This window comes from Mesoplodon mirus (assembly GCF_964341445.2).
Source record: "Mesoplodon mirus genome assembly, chromosome: 8".
Lineage (NCBI taxonomy): Eukaryota > Metazoa > Chordata > Mammalia > Artiodactyla > Ziphiidae > Mesoplodon > Mesoplodon mirus.
In genome coordinates this window covers 53,586,959-53,612,722 of record NC_138984.1, presented here as the reverse complement: position 1 = coordinate 53,612,722, position 25,764 = coordinate 53,586,959, and the positions used below count along the sequence as shown (strand labels likewise).

At 36.7% G+C, this 25,764-nt stretch overlaps 1 protein-coding gene across 2 annotated transcripts in view; it reads left to right on the top strand.

Annotated features, from left to right (window-relative positions):
* Positions 1-25,764, top strand: part of DARS1 (aspartyl-tRNA synthetase 1) — a 68,312-nt gene that overhangs the window by 3,160 nt on the left and 39,388 nt on the right. For both annotated transcript variants that reach the window (XM_082630758.1, XM_082630757.1), the window contains exons 3-4: positions 2,925-3,017; positions 12,147-12,249. In XM_082630758.1, coding sequence (XP_082486884.1) covers positions 2,925-3,017; positions 12,147-12,249 — 196 coding nt within the window. The remainder of the gene's footprint in view (positions 1-2,924; positions 3,018-12,146; positions 12,250-25,764) is intronic.

Genomic DNA, 25,764 nt, shown 5'->3' with positions numbered 1-25,764 from the left:
GCAATGTAGGAGAGGACTACCACTGCCAGAACAAGCAAGGAGGGTCATATGAGACTCTTTTTCAGCTTAACTGTCTTCCTGAACTGGACTTCCTTGATCTCTAACGCAAAAAAATCTTATTGGCATTTGCCTCTTACGTAAGCCCCAGTCACCCTTTGCCATGATTACTATTCCTATTTAGCTAGCAAATCCAGACTACTTAGTGTCTTCCAGTTACAAGCTCTCCCCACCAAAAGGAGGATAAACTACCTACATAATCTGATTACATTAAATAACAGTAAAATTCTATCCTTGGTTTTACCTCTGTTAAAATCATAATACATTGTTCAGCAAAGTTTTCTTTCCTGTCTGCTTCCATTTCTCCACATTCTTTCATTCTAATACCAGTGACTTAACCGTGGAGGAGGTAGTAGTTTTTTAAACTGAAACCCTACTGCCACTGATCTTTGCCTCGGCCACTCATACTGGTGGGAGTGTGACATGCGCCTCAGGTATGTGTGGATATGTTAAAGGTTGAGAACCCCTATGCTAAATAATTGGAATGACACATGAAAGAAGGGCCATTACTCTTTCTTTTCCAAAGTACTATTAAAATGACCATAATCGTGACGCTTATTTATAAGTCTATTCTTTTAGACTTATGTTATTCTGTTTTGTTTGGTTTTGAGTTTTGATTGCCTAGTAAGTCATTTGCTTTTTCAATCTTGGCATTTTCAGATGTCTTTTAAAATTGCTTTGTCTGTCTTTTCTCTTTCACACTTTGTTTTGTCTGAATTTACACAGCAGACTTGGAAGTTGGCTTAACTCATAAGGTCAATGGACAGAGTTTTGCAGAAATCCTCTTGTGATGCCTAATGCTTCAAAATTTCTCATTCATTCTCTTTGCTTCTGGCGATGAGATCTATGGTCTTCTCCTGTAAATCAGGGTCTCTCTAAGCTACATCTTTACTTCAAGAGACAAGTTATAAATACATTTAGACAAAGTAGGTAAACTATATTTATAATTTGATTTCGTTATAATATCCCCCATAAAGGTATTTTTAATATTATAGTAACTAGGATTTACTACATGTCATACTGACAAATTTGGTTACAATTAGGCAACATAACCCTTGAGAATAGAGATCTTTTATCATTCATGATGTTGTAGTATCATTTCTATTAAAATATTTTAAATTAATACTTAGATTTTTTTCTTTAATATTCAAATTATTGCATATTTAGAACAATAATAGAATCATTTCTGGATCATGATTGCCTTGTGTCACTATCTTCACATCATAATTTTTTCACAGTTTTCCTGTTTGGGGAATGCTAGATAGATGTAGTACTTTGTTATTAGCATTGGGGGCATAATTGTTGGGGTTCACCGATAGCCAGAAGGGGAATTTATTGGTTCACATACCTGTAGGAAACAAAGTGTGAGATGGCATGAGGCATGATAGGATTTAGAGGTTTGAGCATCATCTATGGGGCTTTCTGTTTCTGCTTCTTGGCTTTGCATCCATTAGGCTGTTGACCTCATTCTCTCATCCTGCAAATTCACGTAGTAGGAAAGATGGTGGCTGCAGCCCTGGGCCTACACTGTCTCAGCTCAGCGACCCCAGGGAAGACAGATTCATTCCCATTATCTGTATATTAAGTACCAGAGAAGGACTTTGATTAGCTCAGTTTGAGTAACATGCCCTTCTCTGGATGAGTCAGTGTGTCCTGGGGACGGGGTACTATGACTGTCCAGGCCTGGCAGAGAATTCCCCCATGTGACTAGCTGACTTACACACTATGGCAGGCAACCAAAATACCACGTCCACTTAGGCACAGGCAGTTCAACACAGGCTGTATTTGGCTTTATAAGTCATTGAAGTGTTCAGGAGATTTGCATTTTGAAATTATCTCTGACACCAATGTAGACTGAATTAGGGGGTCAGGGGATTGCTAGTTAGAAGGCTTTTGCTATAGTTTAGGCAAGATATAATAGTACTTTGCTTTGGAATGGTGGCAGTGAAGATAAAAGAGAATTGGATAGATTTTAGAGATATATTTAAGATGTACAATTCATAAAACTTGAGGCAGACTACATATGGAAGGTGAGAGAAGGTGTTAACCCTCATAAAATGTGAGTAGGAATGTAAATTGGTGCAGCCACTATGGAAAGTAGTATGGAGGTTCCTCAGAAAATTAAGAATTGAACTACCATATGATCCAGCAGTTCCACTTCTGGGTATTTATCTGAACAATATGAAAACACTAATTTGAAAATATACGTGCACCCTTTTGTTCACTGCAGCATTATTTACAATAGCCAAAATATGAAAACAACCTAGGTGCCTATCAACAGATTAATAGATACAAAAGATGTGGTCTATATATTTAATGGAGTACTACTCAGCCATTAAAAAAAGATGAAATCTTACCATTTGCAACAACATGGATGGACCTTAAGGGTATAATGCTAAGTGAAATAAGTCAGACAGAGAAAGACAAATACTGTATGATTTCACTCATATTTGGAATGTAAAAGTAAGTAAATAAATAAATAAATGAACAAACCAAACCAAACAACAAACACATAGATAAAGAGAGCAGAGTAGTGGTTACCAGAGGGGAAGGGGCATGGGGGGAGGGTGAAATGGGTAACAGGGTCAACTGTATTGTAATGGATGGAAAGTAAACTTTTGGTGGTGAGCATGCTGTAGTGTGTATAGATGTTGAAATACAATGTTATAAACATGAAACTTATGTAATGTTATAAACCAATGTTATAAACCAATTAAAAAGAAAAGCAAAAGAAAAAAGTGTTGCTAGATATTGAGAATCATTTAAGATAATACCAAGTACTGTGCTAGCTATCAAATCAAAATAATTTTGATCTTGATCTCTTTGTAAATTCTGAATTACAAGATTGTTTCATTTATTTGCTGCAGATCGAGTTTTGGTTCGAATTAGTGACTTGACAGTACAAAAAGCTGATGAAGTTGTTTGGGTGCGTGCAAGGGTTCATACAAGCAGAGCTAAAGGTAAGACTGATTAAATGATTACAGGTTTTTTGGTAATCATTGAATTTTTTGTTTTGCAAATTTCTCACAGATCAAAGTAAATCTTTAAAAACAAAACAAAAACACCTGTTTTCCTTCTTAAATCACTGTAAAGTATTAGTCCATGGTTAGTTAATTTTAGGTTCTTATAAGACATCCTTAACAACAATTTAGCCTTAAAACTCAGATGGAATCTAAGACTCTAAGGTACTCTTCTAGCACCTCTCAAAAGTTTAATTTTTTGAAGTACAGAGTGTTTTTGAGAAGTTTTTCATTTGTTAATATTCTTGCATTTGTAATATTTAGATAGGGAGAGAGGTAGAAGAAGGATAAGGCTAGGACTGGGCTGTCTAGTGCTCCCTGGCTACATTTAGCTATTTAAAGTGCAATTCAAACTCGATAGCTCAGTCACCAGCTGTATCTTGAGTGCTAGTGGCTCCCGTAGTGGACAGACGGGACAACTACAAAATTTTTCTTTTTTGCCGTATGCGGGCCTCTCACTGCCGTGGCCTCTCCCGTTGTGGAGCACAGGCTCCGGACGCGCAGGCTCAGCGGCCGTGGCTCACGGGCCCAGCCGCTCCGTGGCATGTGGGATCCTCCTGGACCGGGGCACGAACCCGCGTCCCCTGCATCGGCAGGCGAACCCCCACCACTGCGCCACCAGGGAAGCCCACAAAATATTTTTATCATTGTAGAAAGTTCTCCTGGACAGTACTAAGAATTTAGCATTAACAACAAAGAAGAAATATTAGGGGAGTTTAGACAAACCTCAGTTCCTTATGGAAAATTGTCCTAGCCTAGTGTTCCAAATTGTCTGAAAGTATTAGTGACACTTATATTGGTTTATAACTTTATACTTTTCACGCAGTTTTTCACACTTGATCATCCCTACAAATTTGTGAAGTAGGCAGAATAGGCACTGTTATTCCACTTTATAAATGAGGAGACTAAGGCTCAGAATGATAAAGCTCCTTGCCCAAATTCTCATAGTAACTGGTGGAATATGAAAAGAATTCAGAAGCTTTTTAGGACACCTTCTGTCTCCCTAGCAGAGTTAAGTGCTTCTGTAGTATTTAATACATTCTGTGGTACAGCATTTCTTACTTTGTGTTTTAAAATATTTATTATAGAATTAATACAGGCCCATTATTTTTTAAATTCCAACATTTTATACATATATATCTTACTCTCAGGATCACTACTATTAAGAGTTTCTTAACGTTGAACCATTTTTGGATTCTTGGAATAAACTGAATTTTGTAAAGGTATGGGTAGTATTTTAGCTAAGTTTCAATAATATGTTTTTTTGGAATTTTGCATTAGTCTGGTTTTCATAATTTTTACTTGGAAAATCCTACTTTGTTTTTAAGTTTGTATGTATGTGTATGTGTGTTTAAGTTGTAAGTTACCCAAGTAATACAAAGTATTTTCACATGAATTTTTCAAAGAGTACAGAAATTATATTCCTTTTTCTTCTCTACTGCCTATCTTTTGCCCCAGCCTTTTCTATTAATTCTTAATAATTTGTTCATTGTCTTTCCAAAAATCTTTCTTTTTAATGCACATACGTGCACACACACACACACAAATACATACAGGTTTTTTGTTTTGTGTATGTTTCGTCTTATTTTATGTAGATGATACTGTATTTTTACATGTTGTTCTGCAACTTTCTTTATTTTCAATTAACAGTGTTTCTTGCAGATAACTTCCATGATATTAGTTATAGATCTACATAAGGCAGTATTTCTCTAGGATAGGTATCTAGAAGTGAAATTGCTGGGTTGAAGGGTGGACATACGCATATTAAAATTTTCCAATACCAGATTACCCTCCAAAAAAGCTATACTCAGTGATACTCCCACAAGTATGTGACAGTACCACTTTCTCCACATTCTTGCCAGTAATGATTGTCAATGTTTTTTATTTCTGCCAAAGAAGATTATCTGAAAAAATGAATAAAATCTTTGAATTTGCAGAACCCTGATTGCTGCTACTCCCTTCTTCCTTACATGGAAAAAATTATACCAATAAATATGGTTTATTTGGAATCATTCATGTGTTCTAACTCCAGAAGTAGTATCACATTAAAATTGGACTTGGACAGGCAACCTATGTTGGCAGTTTCAAGTAAAGCAAAGTTCTGAAAAAACCATGAATAAGGAAATGAAAGTGTCAAAATCATAGTGTCAGAAGTATGACAACTAGAATCCTGTTAAGCAAAAAAACCAAAACCTAGTAGTCTGTTTATATAACAAATATCTGTATATTTCTCCTCAAATTAAGGGCAGTGTTTTACACATTTTTAAAGATTAAAAATCAGATTTCTTACAATAGGTTTATGCTTCACACCCCTAAAATCAAGAGTTTTATATAGGAACAAGGAGAAATTTTTAACTCTTAATGATACACTTAACATTAGTTTCTTTCAATTGTGAAAGCTTATGAGCATATTGAAAAAGTAATTGAAATATCTACGGTTCCTTTCAAATTTTATACATACTACATGGAAGTCATTGGCACAAGATAATTCTATTTCAATATTATTCTTCCTAAAAACTTAACATATACTTCCAAAATAGCTACTTTATTTAGGTAGTCAGATAGTTTAGGATTTTTAATACCAAAGGTCAGTACATCAACTTATAGCCATACAAGAATATTTCAGGGAAAATAACAAACGGAAACTACTTTAAAACATTTAGGTCTGTGCTGTTTATTCCATAGCGGATTAACATAAGCGATGAAGGAAAATGTTAATCTTGGTTATTAGGAAGTGAAGGTACATTATCTAAATAATAAATTCAGGAGCTTGGCAAGCTAAAAGACAGTAGGAAGAGAGGAAAACATAAGATTGCCTCACATCTTTGATAACTAGTTCTCCCACCAAGGCTTACTTCCTTACTGAGCCATCACCAAAATGGAGATGAGATTAAACTTTTCTGTCCTGGCAACCTACCATGTTTGTTCTTCAGCTTAGAAATAAAGATTGCACCTGGTGCTGTAAAGGAAGGTTTCCAACTTTACATTTTTATAAAAGAGACCTCTTGCATAAATTTAAGAAGTAAACTGCCTCTTTAAAAACCTGACTCAAAATGCAACACAAATTTTTAACTGCTAAGGATTTAAATTTAAAATACCTAAAAGCAGTGAATTCATTCAGCTGTTTTGAACACTGAGTTTCATTTCTTTTCTATAAACTCTCTCCTGATTGGGAAGTTCCATGAAGAAAGATGAATAATATGTAGCAGTTGATTAATGTGTCTTATAAAGTTCCTTTACTAACTTAAGCAGTGAGAACTCTTTGCTAAACTGAGAAATTACATAATTGCTTCTTAGAATAAAAAACAATATATGGCTATAGTAAAAATTAACTTCCTATAGTATAGAAAGATATAAAATGAAAAATAGAGCTACAATATGATCCAGCAATCCCACTCCTGGGCATATATCCAGAAAAGACGAAAATTAATTCGTAAAGATACATGCACCCCAATGTTCATAGCAGCACTGTTTACAGTAACCAAGACATGGAAGCAACGTAAGTGTCCATCAACAGATGAATGGATAAAGAAGATGTGCCATACACATATATATATATATCAATACACACACACACACACACACACACACACACACTCACTCTCTCTCTCTCTCTCTCTCTCTCTCTCTCTCTCTCTCTCTCTCTCTCTCTCTCTCTCTCTGAAATAGTACTCGGCGGGGCTTCCCTGGTGGCGCAGTTGTTGAGAGTCCACCTGCCAATGCAGGGGACATGGGTTCGTGCCCCGGTCTGGGAAGATCCCACATGCCACGGAGCAGCTGGGCCTGTGAGCCATGGCTGCTGAGCCTGCACGTCTGGAGCCTGTGCTCCGCAATGGGAGAGGCCACAACAGTGAGAGGCTCACGTACCACCAAAAAAAAAAAAAAAAAAAAAAGAAATAGTACTCGGCTATAAAAAAGAATAAAGTATTGCCATTTGCAGCAACATGGATGGGCCTAGAGGTTATCATACTAAGTGAAGTTAGACAGAGAAAGACAAATATATCACTTATATGTGGAATCTAAAAAATAATACAAATGAATTTATTTACAAAACAGAAACAGACTCACAGACATAGAAAACAAACTTAACAGTTACCAAAGGGGAAATGAGAGGAAGGATAAATTAGGAGCATGGGATTAACAGATACACACTACTATATATAAAATAGATAAACAACAAGAATTTACTGTATAACACAGGAAACAATAGTCAATATCTTGTATATAACCTATAATGGAAAATAATCTGAAAATGTATACATATAACTGAATCAGTTTGCTGTACACCTGAAATTAATACAGTGTTGTAAATCAACTATGCTTTAATTTAAAAAAAAAGAGGACAAATAGAAGTCTCACAAATCTAGCTCCTCTGTCAGATCACAATCTGTTTCCCCTCAAAATAGCCACTGTTGTTTCTTGTGTATTCTTTCAGGAAAAAAGTGCATTTACAAATATGAGCATATCGTTTGTTTTTTAAATTTACATAAAAGGGATCTCACACACACACACACACATACATACATATTGCCCCTTGTTATCTCTCACCAATGTCTGTAAGAAAATGCCTTGCAAGACATTGAACCAAGCAGATCATGTATTGCAGTGTATCACCGACCAGAGACAAAGAAAGAACAATTTTGTTTACTAACACCTTTCAAGAACTTGGTGTCAAAAATACTTGATAGAGGTACTCTGAGTGGACAGCTCTGTTTACCAGGAAACCAGTACTGATTTTTTAAGTCTTTTAAAAATCTTCCTGAGTGTACCATCGAGGTTCTAGTATTTATTTATTTATTCTTAATAAATTTATTTGTTTTTGGCTGCGTTGGATCTTCATTGCTGCGCACAAGCTTTCTCTAGTTGTGGTGAGCGGGGGCTACTCACTGCGGTGGCTTCTCTTGTTGCGGAGCACTGGCTCTATCTAGAGCACAGGCTCAGTAGTTGTGGCATACGGGCTTAAGTTGCTCCACGGCGTCTTGCCGGACCAGGGCTCGAACCCATGTCCCCTGCATTGGCAGGCAGATTCTTAATCACTGTGCCACCAGGGAAATCTCAAGGTTCTAGTATTTAGAAGTGCTTTGAACACGGAAAACTTGGGACCATAGCATTAGAGTCACATGTAGATCTGTTGCAGTAGTGAAGACTACATAAATAAGGAGTGATAATAGAACCTCAGTTCTTTTATTTAAATAGTGCTTTTATGAACATCTTTGTCACTAAGACTTTCCATACTTAATTTCCTTAACATATATTCTAAGAAATGTATTTCTTGAATCAGAGAACATTTTAAGCCCATTTTTAATGCCCACTGCCAAATTGATCTCTGAAAGCATTGTACAAGTTTACCTTGTTATCAACAAGTTATGAAGGAACGGTTTTCACTTAATTCTCCCAAGCATTGTATGATATTGTATATTTTTAAATCTTTACTAGTATGAGCGGTATAATGTGTCATCATCATTGTTTGATTCAACTTGCATTACTTTCGTTTCCAGTAATATTTTTCTCCTTATGTTTACTTACTAGGTTTTTTTCTTTTTCTTTCAGAGTATTTGTTCTAGTCCATTACCCATTTATCTATTGGGATCTCAGTGTTCTTTACTCATACATCTTTAAGATCTTTATGTATTAAAGATATTAACTCATATAGGTTATGTGTCATTCAGCAATTATTTTTCCCAGAGAGTTTTTTTTGCTCTACAGCTGTTCTATAATTTTGAAACTTAGAAAGTCCTCCCCTTTTCTATTGTACAGTTTGATATTCAGTTCTAGTTTTTACTCAGTTTTTTAGTTTATCTCCTGAATTCCATCTAGAATTAGAACCTCTTTGCTTTAATAGGGTCTGTTCTCACTTTCTTATGCTGCATTAATCTGGCTGTTTCTGTACATTTTTACTTACTGTAGGTTTATAATATAATATGCTGATGGTATCGGTCTCACCTCTCCACCCTTTTCCTCCCATCTATTGGCTTTTTAAAAAAATGAGGTTTAATTTTTAGAATTACATATAATAAACACATTAAACATTAAAAGAGAACAGTGAACATTCTTAACTTTACCCATAACCATTGATTTCATGATTTCTTTTCCCTAGCAGGCGTGTCAGATCTTAGGAGTGCATTTGCTTCTATGTTTAGCCTCTTGAACTTCCCAGGTTCTACTTACTGCTTGTGTTGAATCTGGAACATGGCTGCGATTTTCTTTCAACCCTTACGTTTCTTTTGTACCTACCTCTTTGTATTGTTCTCTTAAAAAATAGTTTTTCTGATTCGGAAAGTAGTACACGGTTATTGTAGAATTTTCAGAAAATACGAAGAACAGAATAATTCCCTGTGATTTCCCCATCCATTAGTAGCCACATTTTGGTGTTTTTCTTCCTATACCATCAACTTCACATTTTGATAGTTTTTTCTTACACAGTCAATTTTAATATCCTTCTTACACAAAGTTATGATTGTACTCTTTGTATGGCTTTATCACTGTTTTCACATTATAGTCTATCATGAGTGTCACAAATATTTACTTTGTGTTCCCAGCACCCACCATAGTTTTTGGACATAGTAATCCAGCTGTGAAACAGAAATGGTCATCAGTCTTCAGATAAGTAGGTGGCAGTGGCAGTGGTGCTATTAGTAATAGTAATAACGATTAATATTAATTAATAACATTAATTCACAGTTAACATTAATTGGGTGTCTGTCACAACTCTAAACTTATTACTTATATAATCTTGAAGATTATAAATGAAAACTCAAGAAAACTCCATGAGTAATATACTGTTATTTCCTCCCATTTTGCAGATGAAGAACTGAGACATAATTAGTTTAATATTTTCCAATAGGCCCCTTCATAGGAAATGATAGGATATGATCCTCTGTCTTTTGATTAAAAAGATTTTACTCTTGGGGCTTCCCTGGTGGCGCAGTGGTTGAGAGTCCGCCTGCCGATGCAGGGGACACGGGTTCGTGCCCCGATCCCGGAAGATCCCACATGCCGCGGAGCGGCTGGGCCCGCGAGCCATGGCCGCAGAGCCTGTGTGTCCGGAGCCTGTGCTCCGCAACGGGAGAGGCCACAGCAGTGAGAGGCCCGCGTACAGCAAAAAAAAAAAAAAAAAAGATTTTACTCTTTACCAAACCCTTACACTAAATGTCACCCCTTAGCGCTGACCTAAAGATATTTTCCTGTGCTCACCCTTTATAAGTACTATAGAGCCCTCCATTCTTTCTCAAGGTCTTTGTGTAGACTGGAGTTCATCACAAGATTGCTTTGTAGTGCAGCCAGGTCAGTGCTTCCTCCGTCTGCACTATTAGAGCAGCTAAAGTACTTACTAAATCATGCACGTTACCTTCCATTTCATGCTAACATTCTGTTCTAAGTGGGCTAATATCTGACTGTGGTTTCAGTAGTTCTTGGGATAATGTCATTTGATTCATTTGCAGATTTCTCTATCCATTCAGCATCTTAAAATCCCTTTGAACTTGTTCAGTTCATGTAACTTTTTTTTTTAAGATTTTACTTAGCGACTGGATCATACTCCAAAGGAAAGGGAAAATAAAATCTATTTAGTGGTAAAAATATGTCAGTCATATATGACTCGGAAATCCATAGGTTGTGTCTATCTTGGCACTCTGTTTGCAACCTCTTTTTAACCTCACAATTGCTGTCAGATTTGCATTTCAAAACTGTATGTTGAAAGTATTAACTATAAGTTTACTTATGTTTTTGCTTTTTTTTTGGTGGGACCAGGGGAGGCAAAGCTAATTCTCAGTGTAAAAATAATTCTCAGTTTAAACAACAAAAGCTTTGGCGTTTTGAAAGACAATCTGATGAAAAAAGTGGTCTGGAAAAGATTTAACTTGTTTTATGAGGAAGTAGTTTCCTAAAACTTGATCAGAGACTTTTAAAAAGGATCTGCTTTGGAGAAAAGACCTATCACAAAGATGATGAGTGACTGGATCTGTTATGAATATTATTTTTCAAAAGGTTAAGAATAAGGAATAACACTTGCTTATGAAAGGAGAGGGAGTCAAGAGGCCCAGTATTATGTAAAAATAAAACTGGTTGTAGGGCATAAAGAAAATGATCTTTTATAGACAAAGTAAACTACTTGGAGTAGGGCTTCCCTGGTGGTGCAGTGGTTAAGAATCCGCCTGCCAGTGCAGGGGACACGGGTTCGAGCCCTGGTATGGGAAGATCCCACATGCTGTGGAGCAACTAAGCCTGTGTGCCACAACTACTGAGCCTGCACTCTAGAGCCCGCGAGCCACAACTACTAAGCCCATGTGCCACAACTACTGAAGCCCGCGTGCCTAGAGCCCGTGCTGCACAAGAGAAGCCACCACAATGAGAAGCCCGCGCACCGCAACGAAGAGTAGCCCCCGCTTGCTGCAACTAGAGAAAGCCCCTGCGCAGCAACGAAGACCCAATGCAGCCAAAAACATAAAAATTTTTTAAAAATTAAAAAAAAAAAAACTGCTTGGAGTTAAAAAAAAAAGTGGAACTATTATAAAGGATGAAGAATTAGGAAGACGATAAAGGAAAAATGAGAAAAATAGAACAGGAAATAAGCTAGCCTGTTATTCTAAATGCTCTTTGAAATGTACTTTGGTAGGAAATAAAATGAACCACCCTCATAGAATGTTTATGTTCTTGTGACTAAGCACTTTATTAGTACTTTTATGGTTGCATCATTAAGGCTCTTATGATGGTTAGCATAGTACCTCTGCCTGTAGAATATACTAGCTATTGAATGAATGTTGAAAGTGATCTGAAGTTACTTGAAATTTGTTTAATAAGTCCATACAATGACAAAATAATTTGCTTGGTTGATAATATTTTTTGAAATTGATGCTTTGCCTACGTCCTCATAACAAGCATTTTAAAAGCGTAGGAGAAACTTGGGTTTCTTTAAACCTTGTCAGCTGTCAAAGCCAGATACCTAGGTGTGTGTCCCTGTTGGGGATAGTAAATTTGGGCCCCATTATAAAGTAGAGAACCATTTTTCTTCTTTGTAAAACCTGAAGTAGCATGTCCTTAATACACTTACGTACTTTCTGTCTTCTTCAGGGAAGCAGTGCTTCTTAGTCCTACGTCAGCAGCAGTTTAATGTCCAGGCTCTTGCAGCCGTGGGAGACCACGCAAGCAAGCAGATGGTTAAATTTGCTGCCAAGTAAGTAAGCAATTATATCCTGTTGTCAGAATAAACAGTGGTGGGAACCGGGGCTCCCAGGGCTTTGGACCATTTTCATGCATTAACATCAACGCTTCCTTTGTTTAAAAATGTAGTTATTTAAATTGTCAGTTCAGTGTTGCTGAATACATTAAACTTATAAAAGAGGAAATATGGAGCACAGACTTGAAATTCATTTGGAACTGCTGAAGCAGCACTCTCTACAGACAAGTCACATTTACTTTCAAGTAGAGTTACAAAAAGCCTGGCAGCGTCAACACTGCAAAGCAACTTTATTTTGTTGTGTTTGTTGAGCTTCATTTCCTCCCTCCCTCCCCTAGTTTGAGATTTGCATATTAAGCAACAAGTTTTCTAACTAAATAATTGAAGTGTTTAAAATAAAAGAATGTGATTTTGCAAATGATTCGATCCTGAAGAAGTAAAACAAATGCGCTAACATGTTACAGCTTTTAACTTTGACACCAAAAAGGTTTAAAAAAAAAAAAAGTAAAGTTTGCTTTTTTTCCCCCATAAAAGTATTATTGTCTGGCTCAGGGTTCCTATAGAAGCTCCTTGTTTTGTTCAATTTACAAGGGGCAGGATACAGAGATAGTGTAGTGGTTGTGCCTGCTGGAGCTCTAAGGTAATAAGAGTTGGTGATGTGGCTAGTTTTGTTAGCATGTTTTTCTCAATTTAATTGAAATTTTATTTCCATGATAATGATGAAAGAAGACTCAGAAAAATGGACAGTTTAAGTAGTAGAGTACTTCATAGGCATAAATATTTTTTAAAAGAAATTCAGTTGAGTAAATGTTACATTTTTTCTATTGATTTTTTTTAACATCTTTATTGGAGTATAATTGCTTTACAATGGTGTGTTAGTTTCTGCTGTATCACAAAGTGAATCAGCTATACGTATACATATATCTCTGTATCTCCTCCCTCTTTCATCTCCCTCCCACCCTCCCTATTTTCTATTGATTTTTATCTCTGTTCTTTTTATATATATATATATAAATGCTTTCAGAGATTAGTTAATATAGATAGAATTATCAATTTTAGAACTAGAAGGAGACTAAAAACTGATCTAATTTAATATCTTAATTTATGGTTGAGCCTTCCCTGACTCCCTCAGCACAGTGGTTTACATATAATGGATGCTTAGCAACTGGTTTTGGTTAACAGATTTATTTATCCAATTTAGTTTTATTGTATCATAGCAATACCTGCCCTCTGGTTTAAAGACTCCAGTGCCATTAATAACATCAATTTACTGATGTGCTCAGAGGTCTCAGTACCACTAGCCCTACCTCTCCCTATCTCCCAGTCCTTCTGCCCAGAGACTGTCACTTTCATCTCTTCTACCTGTATCATTTGGTGATTAGGTTTGCTGTTTTAATACCTAGTCCTTAAGGGTATATGCTTGTGGGGTGCATTTGTCACCTAGCCTTTTCAGGTCAATCTGTATCCTATGAAGTGGGACATAGTAAATGTGGTCCCTAGAAATAAACTTTGTCTACACAGATAGCCCCTGAAAACCACAGACATATATGCTAAATTATATTTAATATACTGGAAAATACTGGGGAAAAAACTTCGAGTCAACAAACTTTATGGCTTCTGTCTTTTATATATTAAATTGGTTCTGAAAACTAATATATGAAGCTGATAGTTTCATATAGAGTATATTTTTTTGTTAAACTGCATTATAACCTCAGTAGTACATTCTTAAAGGATTATAGTGTGAAAGTCTTTTGGAAATCCCATTTACCCTTAATCACTAAGAGGCATTCTACTATCAAGAGAACAGTCAACTCGTTTGATATCTCTAGAGGCAGACACGTTAAAGTAGTCCACAAATAGTTATTTCTTATTTTGGATCTTCTCAGAAACTCCTGGGACTTGACTGACAGCAGCTGACCATATCAGATGTCAACCAAAGCTTACCAGCTGGAAAAGATACTTGCACACAGAACTTAGTTCACTAATGCCCTTATAATATATGTTAAAGAAAGGCTTTCATCTAAAAGGGATAGTGTATGCATGATCTTTTTTTTAGAATAAGGGAAGAATTTAGATAATTTAACCTGGATTTCATAATCTTGAAGTGGATGGAACTCAATCAAGATCTAGATCTGATTTTAATCTTTTTGTTTTGTTTTTGTTTTTGGCTGTGTCACTTGGCTTGCGGGATCTTAGCTCCCCAACGAGGGATTGAACCCAGCCCCCGGCAGTGAAAGAGCCGAGTCCTAACCACTGGACTGCCGGGGGATTCCTGAGATCTGATTTTAATCTTAATTCAGATTTAACAATTAAGTTGTGACTTTGATTTCTTTTTTAAAGCAAAGAACATATAGCTATTTTTAGTCCATTTAAAAAACTGGACTTTATATAATTAGTAATGTGTGGGAAAAGATGGTTTCATAATAGAGCTGTTGCATATTATAAAGCCTTTGACTGGTTATATACAGGCGAATGGACCCAATTTTATACAATAGGTTTAACATGTGGAACTTAAGTTACAATTATTTAACTTTTGGCACTACTCATATGTTAAGGTATCTATCCTGAGTTATTAACAATAAATGTGTTAATAGTTTTTGCTACCTTGTGAAAAAGGAAAATTCTCATGACTCTCTATGGTGAAAAATGATGAGTTTTTAATTTTTTTTTTTTTTTTTTTTTGCGGTATGGGGGCCTCTTACTGTTGTGGCCTCTCCTGTTGCGGAGCACAGGCTCCGGACGCGCAGGCTCAGCGGCCATGGCTCACGGGCCCAGCCGCTCCGCGGCATGTGGGATCTTCGTGGACCGGGGCACGAACCCGTGTCCCCTGCATCGGCAGGCGGACTCCCAACCACTGCGCCACCAGGGAAGCCCGAGTTCTTAATTTTTGTGGCTGGTTGATAAGATAATTTTCTTAGGAACATGACTTATTGCTCCTGGTATGTCAGTCAGCTTGTCTTTATGTGATTTTGCTATACTTCTAGGGTAGTTCAGAAATCCTGATCTTCCTTGGTAACAAGTCTAAAGCACACGTCCTTTCTGATAGAAAGGCAGTAGTATGATCTTATATTCAAAGTACCAATTTTTAAAGAAGAAGATCAAGAACAGAAAAATTTTACTTTGAAAATTACCTGCTCTATTTATAAATAATAATAAATCAAGTGAAATTGTAATATAAATTCTAAAGAACTTTCAGAACTTTTAGGAAAAACATGTGTTGGTTTTTTTCTTCATCCTTCAAAATCCTCTTCCTAAAAAGTCCATACTTGGACAGTCTCTCCATGTCTACAATGACCTCTTTTCTAATTTTACTTCTTATTTTAAAGGCTTTAGTTTTATTCATTAAATCCTCATTCTTTGTCACTTAGCTTATTAAGCCCATGTTCTTCATGATCCTCACTGATTGGTTTCTCTTTTCATTTCTCTGGGGTCCACAAATGTGTTCTTGGGAGATTGGAAGTTTCCTATATTTTTTTAAATTTTAGTGTACATTTTGGTGATTATCTTAAAGTTACATAAGGATACTATGCCATGTCATTTTATAGGCTAACTTACAGCAGAGAACTGCTGTGTAAATTGTGTTCATGCCAACTGAAGCCGATGATATCCATGTTCTATACAAATGAAGATTTCACTGTAGTTTGAATAGTGACATGCTGACAAGTTGGGTTACTAGGTGGTACTTGGTAGTTAAGAAGTATTATGAACTTTAAAAGCCTGTGCCACTCAAGCGTATTTATTGAATCCTATTTTCATCTGTATAGGGGCAGCATATAACTAATAGTACAATAGTTTCCATACAAGGAAAAATGTTTCTATTTCCAGTTCTAGTATTTATCAGATTAGATACCCATTTGATTCAAATTTCAATTAACAATACTACATTATTAACTTTCACTGGAATAAGATAGTTTTATAAAATTATCAACTGATATTTTATTTAAATTGTCATTCTTGGTTGCTCTTTGCAGAACTTTGGTTAATTATGAGGCCTAATTATCCTGAGTCAACTTCAAAGTTAATGTTTTATGGAATTATGAACAAGCATTCTTCATATTACTAGTATTAAAATAAAAATACAGAAAATTAAATCTAGAACTGGATATGAGGCTACAGCTTTATATAGTAAACCAAATGTCAGCAATTTAGTTTTAACAAACCTTAAATTAATATTGTTAATTTGAATTTTGTTGTTTTTAATATTTGTTTCAATTTTCTTTAAAAATTCGCTTTGAGAGGGGCTTCCCTGGTGGCGCAGTGGTGGAGAGTCTGCCTGCTGATGCAGGGGACATGGGTTCGTGCCCCAGTCCGGGAAGATCCCACATGCCGCGGAGCGGCTGGGCCCGTGAGCCATGGCCGCTGAGCCTGCGCGTCCGGAGCCTGTGCTCCGCAACGGGAGAGGCCACAGCAGTGAGAGGCCCGCGTACCGCAAAAAAAAAAAAAAAAATTATGTTTGAGGAGAGTTCCCTGGCTGTCCATTGGTTAGGACTCCACACTTTCACTGCCATGGGCCCGGGTTCAATCCCTGGTCTGGGGACTAAGATCCCACAAGCTGAGCAGCATGGCCCAGAAAAAAAAAAAAGACTGTAAAAATTCGCTTTGATTTCAAGTTAAGGGCTATAACCATAAGGCATTTATTTCTACTAGTTTTATACTTGTAGGTATTTAAGTAACATGATAAAACTAATTTAAGTGTTTACTGAGGGTCCCTGATACTGCCAAGAGAGGCCACTGATCTATGCCATATTTAGTTGTGCTTAATTCTTACCAAGCTTATTTTGACCTTAAAATTCTTGGGGTTTTTGTGAAGAAAACTGAGTTCACAAAATAAGTCATCATAGAACTACTAGGATGATTTAAACCTTTAATTTCTACAACGTGCCAATGGGCAATGGAGTATAAGAGTGGCCCAGAGACTCGGCTCCTCACTGACTAGGCACATGACTTCATAAATTGTTTACTGTATGTTAGTCTTACTTCATTCTTTACAGCTAAGACCCTTCTTTGACCATTTTTATTTCTACTTGCCTGGGAAATATTAAAGTCTGAGATTGGGTGTGGCACTAATTCACTGTAATTGAAAGAAGTTACTTGACATATAAACCAAGTCTGTGCCTGTCTTGGAATTGGAATACAGATTTTTATTGTGAAAAGGTGGTTTATTATTTCAAAAAATATTTACACAATTGATGTTTTTTGGGTGCTGTTTTGATTTAACTGGCAAATATATGGTTTCTCATGTTTGGGCATTTTGAGTTCTTTGCCTCAATGAATTGTTAGTTTATATCATCAAAGCATTTTATGTTGGTACGTTACTTGAAAAACTAGTATGTAGCAACTTTATAGCCTGTCCTCTTTTCAACTAATCTTTTATTATACCTTGCCTAGGATTTTAAAATTATTAATTTGAATATGGGTAGCTATGTAGATCTAGGGAGCACATTTCTCATTGAGTACAGTAAGATTCAACAAATTATTGCTGATAACCAGAAAGCTAATAAATTTGTTGCCAGTTTTGCTGAAAACCTTTAATACTCAAGTTTCTGTAAGTGTTTAAATTTTAATAGTTTTTGTTGCTATTAGAATATGTAAATATGAGAAAGAAAAGCTTAGAATATGTCTTTTTCACCATTATTCATTTTTGAGGGGGAGAGGAGAAGGGGGTAAATAAGAATCAAATGGAAATCATTTTGAAATATATGAGCTATTGACCACCTAAAATTATAATTTTGGTCATCACCTAGCTTTCACCAACTCTCAAGTTTATCTGTACTATTAATAATAACAGTCAGCATATATCAATATAGAATAGGATTTCTTACATATTTTAGGCATTTATTGTGACAATCTAGTATAAAAAAGCACTTTGAGGGGCTTAAAACTGTGGTGCCTAAAACAATGTAAAATAAAAGGTAAAAACCACTATTCATACAAAGGGTATGCTGCTAACCTTCCATCATTATCTTGTGTATATTGAGTAGATTATATAAATTATGATGGGGTACTCTTCAGTGACCCCTGTAGCAGGTGCCTTATATTTTTTAAATGAAAGGCCATGGAAAAAAGCTCCCCCATACACACCTACACTTGGACTTTTATTGCATGTGAAATATTATTTTTAATATTTAAGAAACTTAATCTACAATTAAAATTTAGTATGATGATTGCCCTTACTTTATCTTGCCAAGCTTTCCAGTATCTACCATGAATTTTTATATTTAGGGGGTGCACCCCAGTAAAGGTTCAGTGCAGTGGTCACCAGTAGCTTCCCTATCTCATGTACAGGGGAAATAACAGATTTGATTATAACAGTAGCAGCAATAATAGCTAACTATTACTGTATACTAAGTATGGAGCTGCAGAGTGCCATACTTGCATTTTCCCCCTTGGTCCTCATAGCAGTACTGTGACGTGTGGATACCATTTTGTCTTTTTTTTTTTTTCTTGTCTATTCATTTTTTACAGATAAGAACGTTGATACTTAAAATACTAAGGTCTCTTTGACTCTAGGCTCATGCTTCTGTGTCATCCTGTCTCTCTAAGATTATATAAGGATATTAGTTCAAAGCCCTCCACATTATATGTAGCTCACTTAGAATACAACCTTAATGTCATTGAAATATGTTGGTGACTGGGAAAGGGAAACCCTGTTGCTTTTTGCCTCAAAAGTATCTTTTCTAGAGTGTGCAGTTTATTCTGGTATATATCCTCAAGGAGTAGATAGCTATTTTTTTCTTGAGGGTGATAATGACTTTTAAATACTGTCCCCAAGTTATTGAGAATGAAAACTGGTGAAAAATAATAATTTTGGTTTTAAAAAGTATAGCTGATCATAAAGTAATAAAAAAAGATTTTTGTTTTGTCATAAATTGATGCTAAAAACAGTTCCAAAGAAAGAATGAAATGTTTTTCTAACCATCAGTAATGCTAATGAGCTTGTCTCCTCTAGCATAAAGCAGTAGTTGCCTTCCTAAGGAATCACCCCATTGTTAAAAAGCATGCAATAAAAACAGTGGGGTGGAGGGAAGGTAGTTAGAAAGTAGAGTTTCATGTTTGCAAAGACAGTTATTTTTCTTGAATAATTTTAATATAAAAATATTTGATAGCTATAATTATAAATATGAAACCTAAAACTCACTAGGCAAATTTACATCTTCTTTTGCTTAATCTGTTGCCTTTTCCTTATCATCATCAGCACTGCCACACAATGCATCTTATACATATTCTTATCACTCTTGCTGTGAGAAGTAAAACACAAAGTCAGTCAACAAAGCAGCTGTGTGGTGTATGCAAGTGATGTGGAAATAAGACCACACTCAGAATTTAAAATAGGAATTTATCCTTTACCAAGATTCTGGACTCAGGAAGGAAATGAAAGAGCTTGGCTGTATGGATAACTGATGCTGTTCCTTAACATATCACGCTCTTTGTAACACACTTGTACAAACTAAACTTCTGTCTGCTAGAATTGCTCTGTTGTCAGCAAAGGAGGAGATCTTAGACATTGAGGTATGGGTGTCCTTTTGGGTTAACTTTTTGTAGAGTGGTGCTAATATTCAGTCAGTTCTGTTATTGTAATAAATGCATTCCTAAAAAAATACTGTGCTATGCAAAAGTATGAAATAAAAACCTTAAGGTTTATGCAGAAAATAGGTAAATAGCACAACAGTCAAAAACTTCAGGGACTTACCTGGCGGTCCAGTGGTTAAGACTCTGCGCTCCCAATTCAGGTGACATGGGTTTGATCCCTGGTCGGGGAACTAAGATCCTGGTGCAGCCAAAAACAAAAACAACCTTCAGGGCTTCCCTGGTGGCGCAGTGGTTGAGAGTCCGCCTGCCGATGCGGGGGACGCGGGTTCGTGCCCCGATCCCGGAAGATCCCACATGCCGCGGAGCGGCTGGGCCCACGAGCCATGGCCGCGGAGCCTGTGTGTCCGGAGCCTGTGCTCCGCAACGGGAGAGGCCACAGCAGTGAGAGGCCCGCGTACAGCAAAAAAAAAAAAAAAAAAAAACAACCTTCATCAGCAACATAGTTTTATAAAAAGAACCTAATTTTATTAAAAACATAGAATAGTTTTATACATATTGAATGGTGGAGAAATACATGAATACAATAAACCTCTCACTTTATCTTTACAAAGACATACTGTTTCTGAGTGGAAGTGGGTATCAGAAGAGTTGCAGCTTGGAAATTATTATCAGGTGGTACAAGGAAGGCTGTCTGAAATTGGAAGGAAAGTGGGACCCCAGATGAGGATGGGTGTGGCTTGTAACCCAGGTAGATGTTTGAGGTGTGTGTGTTTTATGTATTCCTGTGTGGCTAAGTTCACCTGAGTACAGTTGTCTGCATTGACCCAGTGTTTCTCACAGGTGAAATCTGGTATAGGCAAACACAAAATTCTCATTATGCTCAGATTGCTACCTAATATATCAATTGTGTTGGAATTAATTCACATTTTCAAAACAAGTGTTAAAGCAAAACTATACTCTTAAAAGAGATAATGATGCTTGCGCAGTGAGTGGGTCCAAATATAAGAGTCTTATCTGTTTGCTGACTGCTTATGTGTGGAGGTGAGGAAAAGAAAGAGGTGGAAAATGACTTCAGAGTTTCTAGTTTTAGAAATTCTGTGGAAAAGACACCATCAATCTGGAGTAAATTCCCAGGATGGGCTGGGACTAAACACAACTCACTCTCTGGAGCTCCCTTAGAGCACTTGGCCAGGGAAAGTGTGGATACTGAACAGGGGTGGGGTTCTGTTAGCAATGAAGAAGGGGAGAGGGATTTGGATAGACAGTTGTAGTATCTCCTAAACTTGCTTACTATGTTGAGTAAATTGGAGAGAAGTTCCAACCTTTTGAGTTCATGAAAAGCCCAAAGATTGAAATAGGTTGTTTTACTGAAACCATTTTATTTTTCTGGCTGATAGGATTCTGCTCCTCCTATTCCGAGTAATCCTCTCATTCTAAATGTTCTCAAGTGACTATATGGAACAAGTTGGCCTTAAAATTCCTTACTTTTTCCTCCCCTGTCTTCACCATTGCTTCACTTTGACAGCTCACTCCTGTGGCCACAGCTTGGATTTTGCCCCTTAGAATTTCATTTTAAACTCCAGTAGCCATTCTCTCTAACCATAATTTCCACCTTTCTACCTCTAATGCCTCCTAATCTTCTGTTGGACCTCATCAAGACTTGTAGTTTTTTTTATCAATCTCCCCATTTTCTCCTAGTTTTTTCTGTCCCTTTTGACTTCACACAACGCCAGTTCCATTCCTACAGCTACTCTCACTGCATCCTTATCCACTGTTCTCTGTCTCTTTGTTTCTTTTTCCCTGCAGATGCCCTACTAACTCCCTGCCCCATATACTCTTGATCCCATAATCTGACACCAAGCTTAAAGAGTGTATTGTGTATTTGTGGCAGAACAGTTGATTTTTATTCCTCAGCTGGGCCCAGTAGAATATATTCCACTTTTGTAATGAAAATAGAGGTTTATAGGCCACCTCTTTTCATTGTTTCACTGAACTTTTCAGGATCTCATTCCTCTTTATCCCTTAGTTTCTGAGTATAATTATAATAAGAAAATAAAAATTTGGAAAATTCTGTGAGTTTCATTGCTTAATATATTATCAGCCTTCTATTATGATTAAAAACAGCATATGAGCAGCAACATATAAATGCCTAGTGGCTTCTATTACATATTAAGTAAAGCAAAAATTCTTACTTATAGATGTTTTTATCTTACTTTAGAAATTTGAGGATCAGTGAAACATGAGATAATTCAAATGAATATTTAGTAACACATTCACTTTGGGAGGCTAGCAGTTTACTTAGTAAGCCAACTAACCATTATGCTAGAATCTTTGGTTTAGAAAACAGCATAGCTAGAAATACGTTCATGAGGAAAAGGCCATTTCTTATCCTCATTTAATTTTCACACTGTCTTAGATCTTTTTTTATATTAAATGCTTGTAATTATCTTTAGTGCTAGGGGAGTGCCTAAGGACTGTTTATTTATTCTCAAGGTATTTCCGTCTTGAAGGGCAACCCAAAGAGACTGGACATTTAAAACATGTGAACTCCTACACAAAAAAGTGGGAGAAATGATGGTATTTATATGTTAATTCCATGAGGCCCTACATTTAACTCTATTCCCTCTGGCCATATACCAGGTGGAAAAAAGCAAGGACTCCACTATTAAAAATATCAAATCAGATAGTTCCAGCTGGGGTTTCCTAATCATTTAAGAGGCAAACTGTGAGGTCACTTTTAATATCTTAAATAGATAACTATCTTAGCATTTACTTTAGATATTAAATCTGAGGTGTTTATCTTTCCCTTACTGACTAGATTGTACCACTAGCAGTTTCTAGCTTTTTAGTATTTTACTTAAGAGCTACATTAAAGCTTAATATGGGGTCAATTTTCCCCAAATTATCTTTCCTAGGAATATCCAATTCATCAAAATACTAATCCGAAAAGTTGATTCACTAATTGGATTTAAGTGCCACAGGACTCTTCAACACATTATTGTAATCAGTTTGTTGGAAAGATCAATTTTCTCATGGTTAAATGCATACAGAAATGAAACAACTAAATGAGTTACATGGGAAGGTTGGCACATCTCATTCCCTAGAGATCTTTAAGAACGGATTCTTAATTGTGTATCTGAAATGGTTTGAGGTCTTTAAATGAAATTTGTCTGGAAGCAGGAAGATGGGATACCTATCCAGGCCAGTGTTTCTGGATCCCCATCTTACGTTGACATTAATGTTCTAATGTTTAGTAGCTGGTGTTTGAGCTGAGGCAAGAAGTCATCCCTTTTTTCCTTTTAAAATTATTGTTTATTTAGTGCCATTTAAAAATAATGAGCAGAGTAGTTTGTGTTAGTTATGGTTGAGCCTTGAAAAGACAAGTGTTTTTTTTTTGCAGTACACAGGCCTCTCACTGTTGTGGCCTCTCCCGTTGCGGAGCACAGGCTCCGGACGCGCAGGCTCAGCGGCCATGGCTCACGGGCCTACTCGCTCTGCGGCATGTGGGATCTTCCCGGACCGGGGCACGAACCTGTGTCCCCTGCATTGGCAGGCAGACTCTCAACCACTGTGCCACCAGGGAAGCCCAAGACAAGTTTTTTTAAAGGTGGCCCTGTAGGCCTTTTTGTATTGACTGCTATTAAGGACTATAGTGAATGTAAACTGTATTCACTGTAGTGAATGTAAACGCAGGTTTTTAAGTTTAAAATTAAAGTGTTGTAAAAGGCTACAGTTCATTTGAAGAGCAGGTGTTAAAAACTGAATTTTGCTCTTCATGCTTATGTAACACCTCCCACCCCTAGCATAGCGATGTTCGGATTCTGAATAAAAGGCTTACTCAGGCTATAATTTGTATATGTATGTATTTTTTTTCTTTTTCTTCATATTAGTCATTGTGGTTAGGTTATTTATTGGTAGCTTGTGAGTCACAAGTATATTTCTCATTCTCTAATGAGTCACCTAGCTGCATACAAGTTTATTTTCTTTCCTTTCTAGATCTTTCACCTGAAAATAACTATTTTACTTACTTGGTAGGTTAAATTTTCAGTTTGTATGTTAATTTTTAGAACTGTAAATATCAAAATAATTCTCAGAAGAAGGTTCATTGATTTAGAAAACTTTTATTAGCACCTGCTCCAGTCTAGACACTCTGCTAGGCTCGGGTATTCAGTGACGCTGTATATCATCACATAAGGAACTTAATTTGGGGACAGGACAAAAATAAACAAACTACCCAAAGCAATCTACAGATTCAATGCAATCCCTATCAAACTACCACTGGCATTTTTCACAGAACTAGAACAAAAAATTTCAAAATTTGTTTGGAAAAACAAAAGACCCCGAATAGCCAAAGCAATCTTGAGAACGAAAAACGGAGCTGGAGGAATCAGGCTCCCTGACTTCAGACTATACTACAAAGCTACAGTAATTAAGACAGTGTGGTACTGGCATAAAAACAGAAAGATAGATCAGTGGATCAGGATAGAAAGCCCAGAGATAAACCCATGCACATATGGCCAACTTATCTTTGATAAAGGAGGCAGGAATGTACAGTGGAGAAAGGACAGCCTCTTCAATAAGTGGTGCTGGGAAAACTGGACAAGGACATGTAAAAGTTTGAGATTAGATCATTCCCTAACACCATACACAAAAATAAGCTCAAAATGGATTAAAGACTTAAATGTAAGGCCAGAAACTATCAAACTCTTAGAGGAAAACATAGGTAGAACACTCTATGACATAAATCACAGCAAGATCCTTTTGGACCCACCTCCTAGAGAAATGGAAATAAAAACAAAGATAAACAAATGGGACCTAATGAAACTTCAAAGCTTTTGCACAGCAAAGGAAACCATAAACAAGACCAAAAGACAACCCTCAGAATGGGAGAAAATATTTGCAAATGAAGCAACTGACAAAGGATTAATCTCCAAAATTTATAAACAGCTCATGCAGCTCAATAGCAAAACAACAAACAACCCAATCCAAAAATGGGCAGAAGACTTAAATAGGCATTTCTCCAAAGAAGATATACAGACTGCCAACAAACACATGAAAGAATGCTCAACATCATTAATCATTAGAGAAATGCAAATCAAAACTACAATGAGATATCATCTCACACCAGTCAGAATGGCCATCATCAAGAAATCTAGAAACAATAAATGCTGGAGAGGGTGTGGAGAAAAGGGAACACTCTTGCACTGCTGGTGGGAATGTGAATTGGTACAGCCACTATGGAGAACAGTATGGAGGTTCCTTAAAAAACTAAAAATAGAACTACCATATGACCCAGCAATCCCACTACTAGGCATATACCCTGAGAAAACCATAATTCAAAAAGAGACATGTACCAAAATGTTCATTGCAGCTCTATTCACAATAGCCCGGAGCTGGAAACAACCTAAGTGTCCATCATCGGATGAATGGATAAAGAAGATGTGGCACATATATACAATGGAATATTACTCAGCCATAAAAAGAAACGAAACTGAGCTATTTGTAATGAGGTGGATAGACCTAGAGTCTGTCATACAGAGTGAAGTAAGTCAGAAAGAGAAAGACAAATACCGTATGCTAACACACATATACGGAATTTAAAAAAAAAAAAATGGCATGAAGAACCTAGGGGTAAAACGGGAATAAAGACACAGACCTACTTGAGAATGGACTTGAGGATATGGGGAGGGGGAAGGGTAAGCTGTGACAAAGCGAAAGAGAGGCATGGACATATATACACTACCAAACGTGGGGTAGATAGATGGTGGGAAGCGGCCGCATAGCACAGGGAGATCAGCTCGGTGCCTTGTGACCGCCTGGAGGGGTGGGATGGGGAGGGTGGGAGGGAGGGAGATGCATGAGGGAAGGGATGTGGGAACAGATGTATGTGTATGACTGATTCACTTTGTTATAAAGCAGAAACTAATAAAAAAAAAAAAAAAAAAAAAAAAAAAGAAAGTAGAATGATGGTTGCCAGGGCCT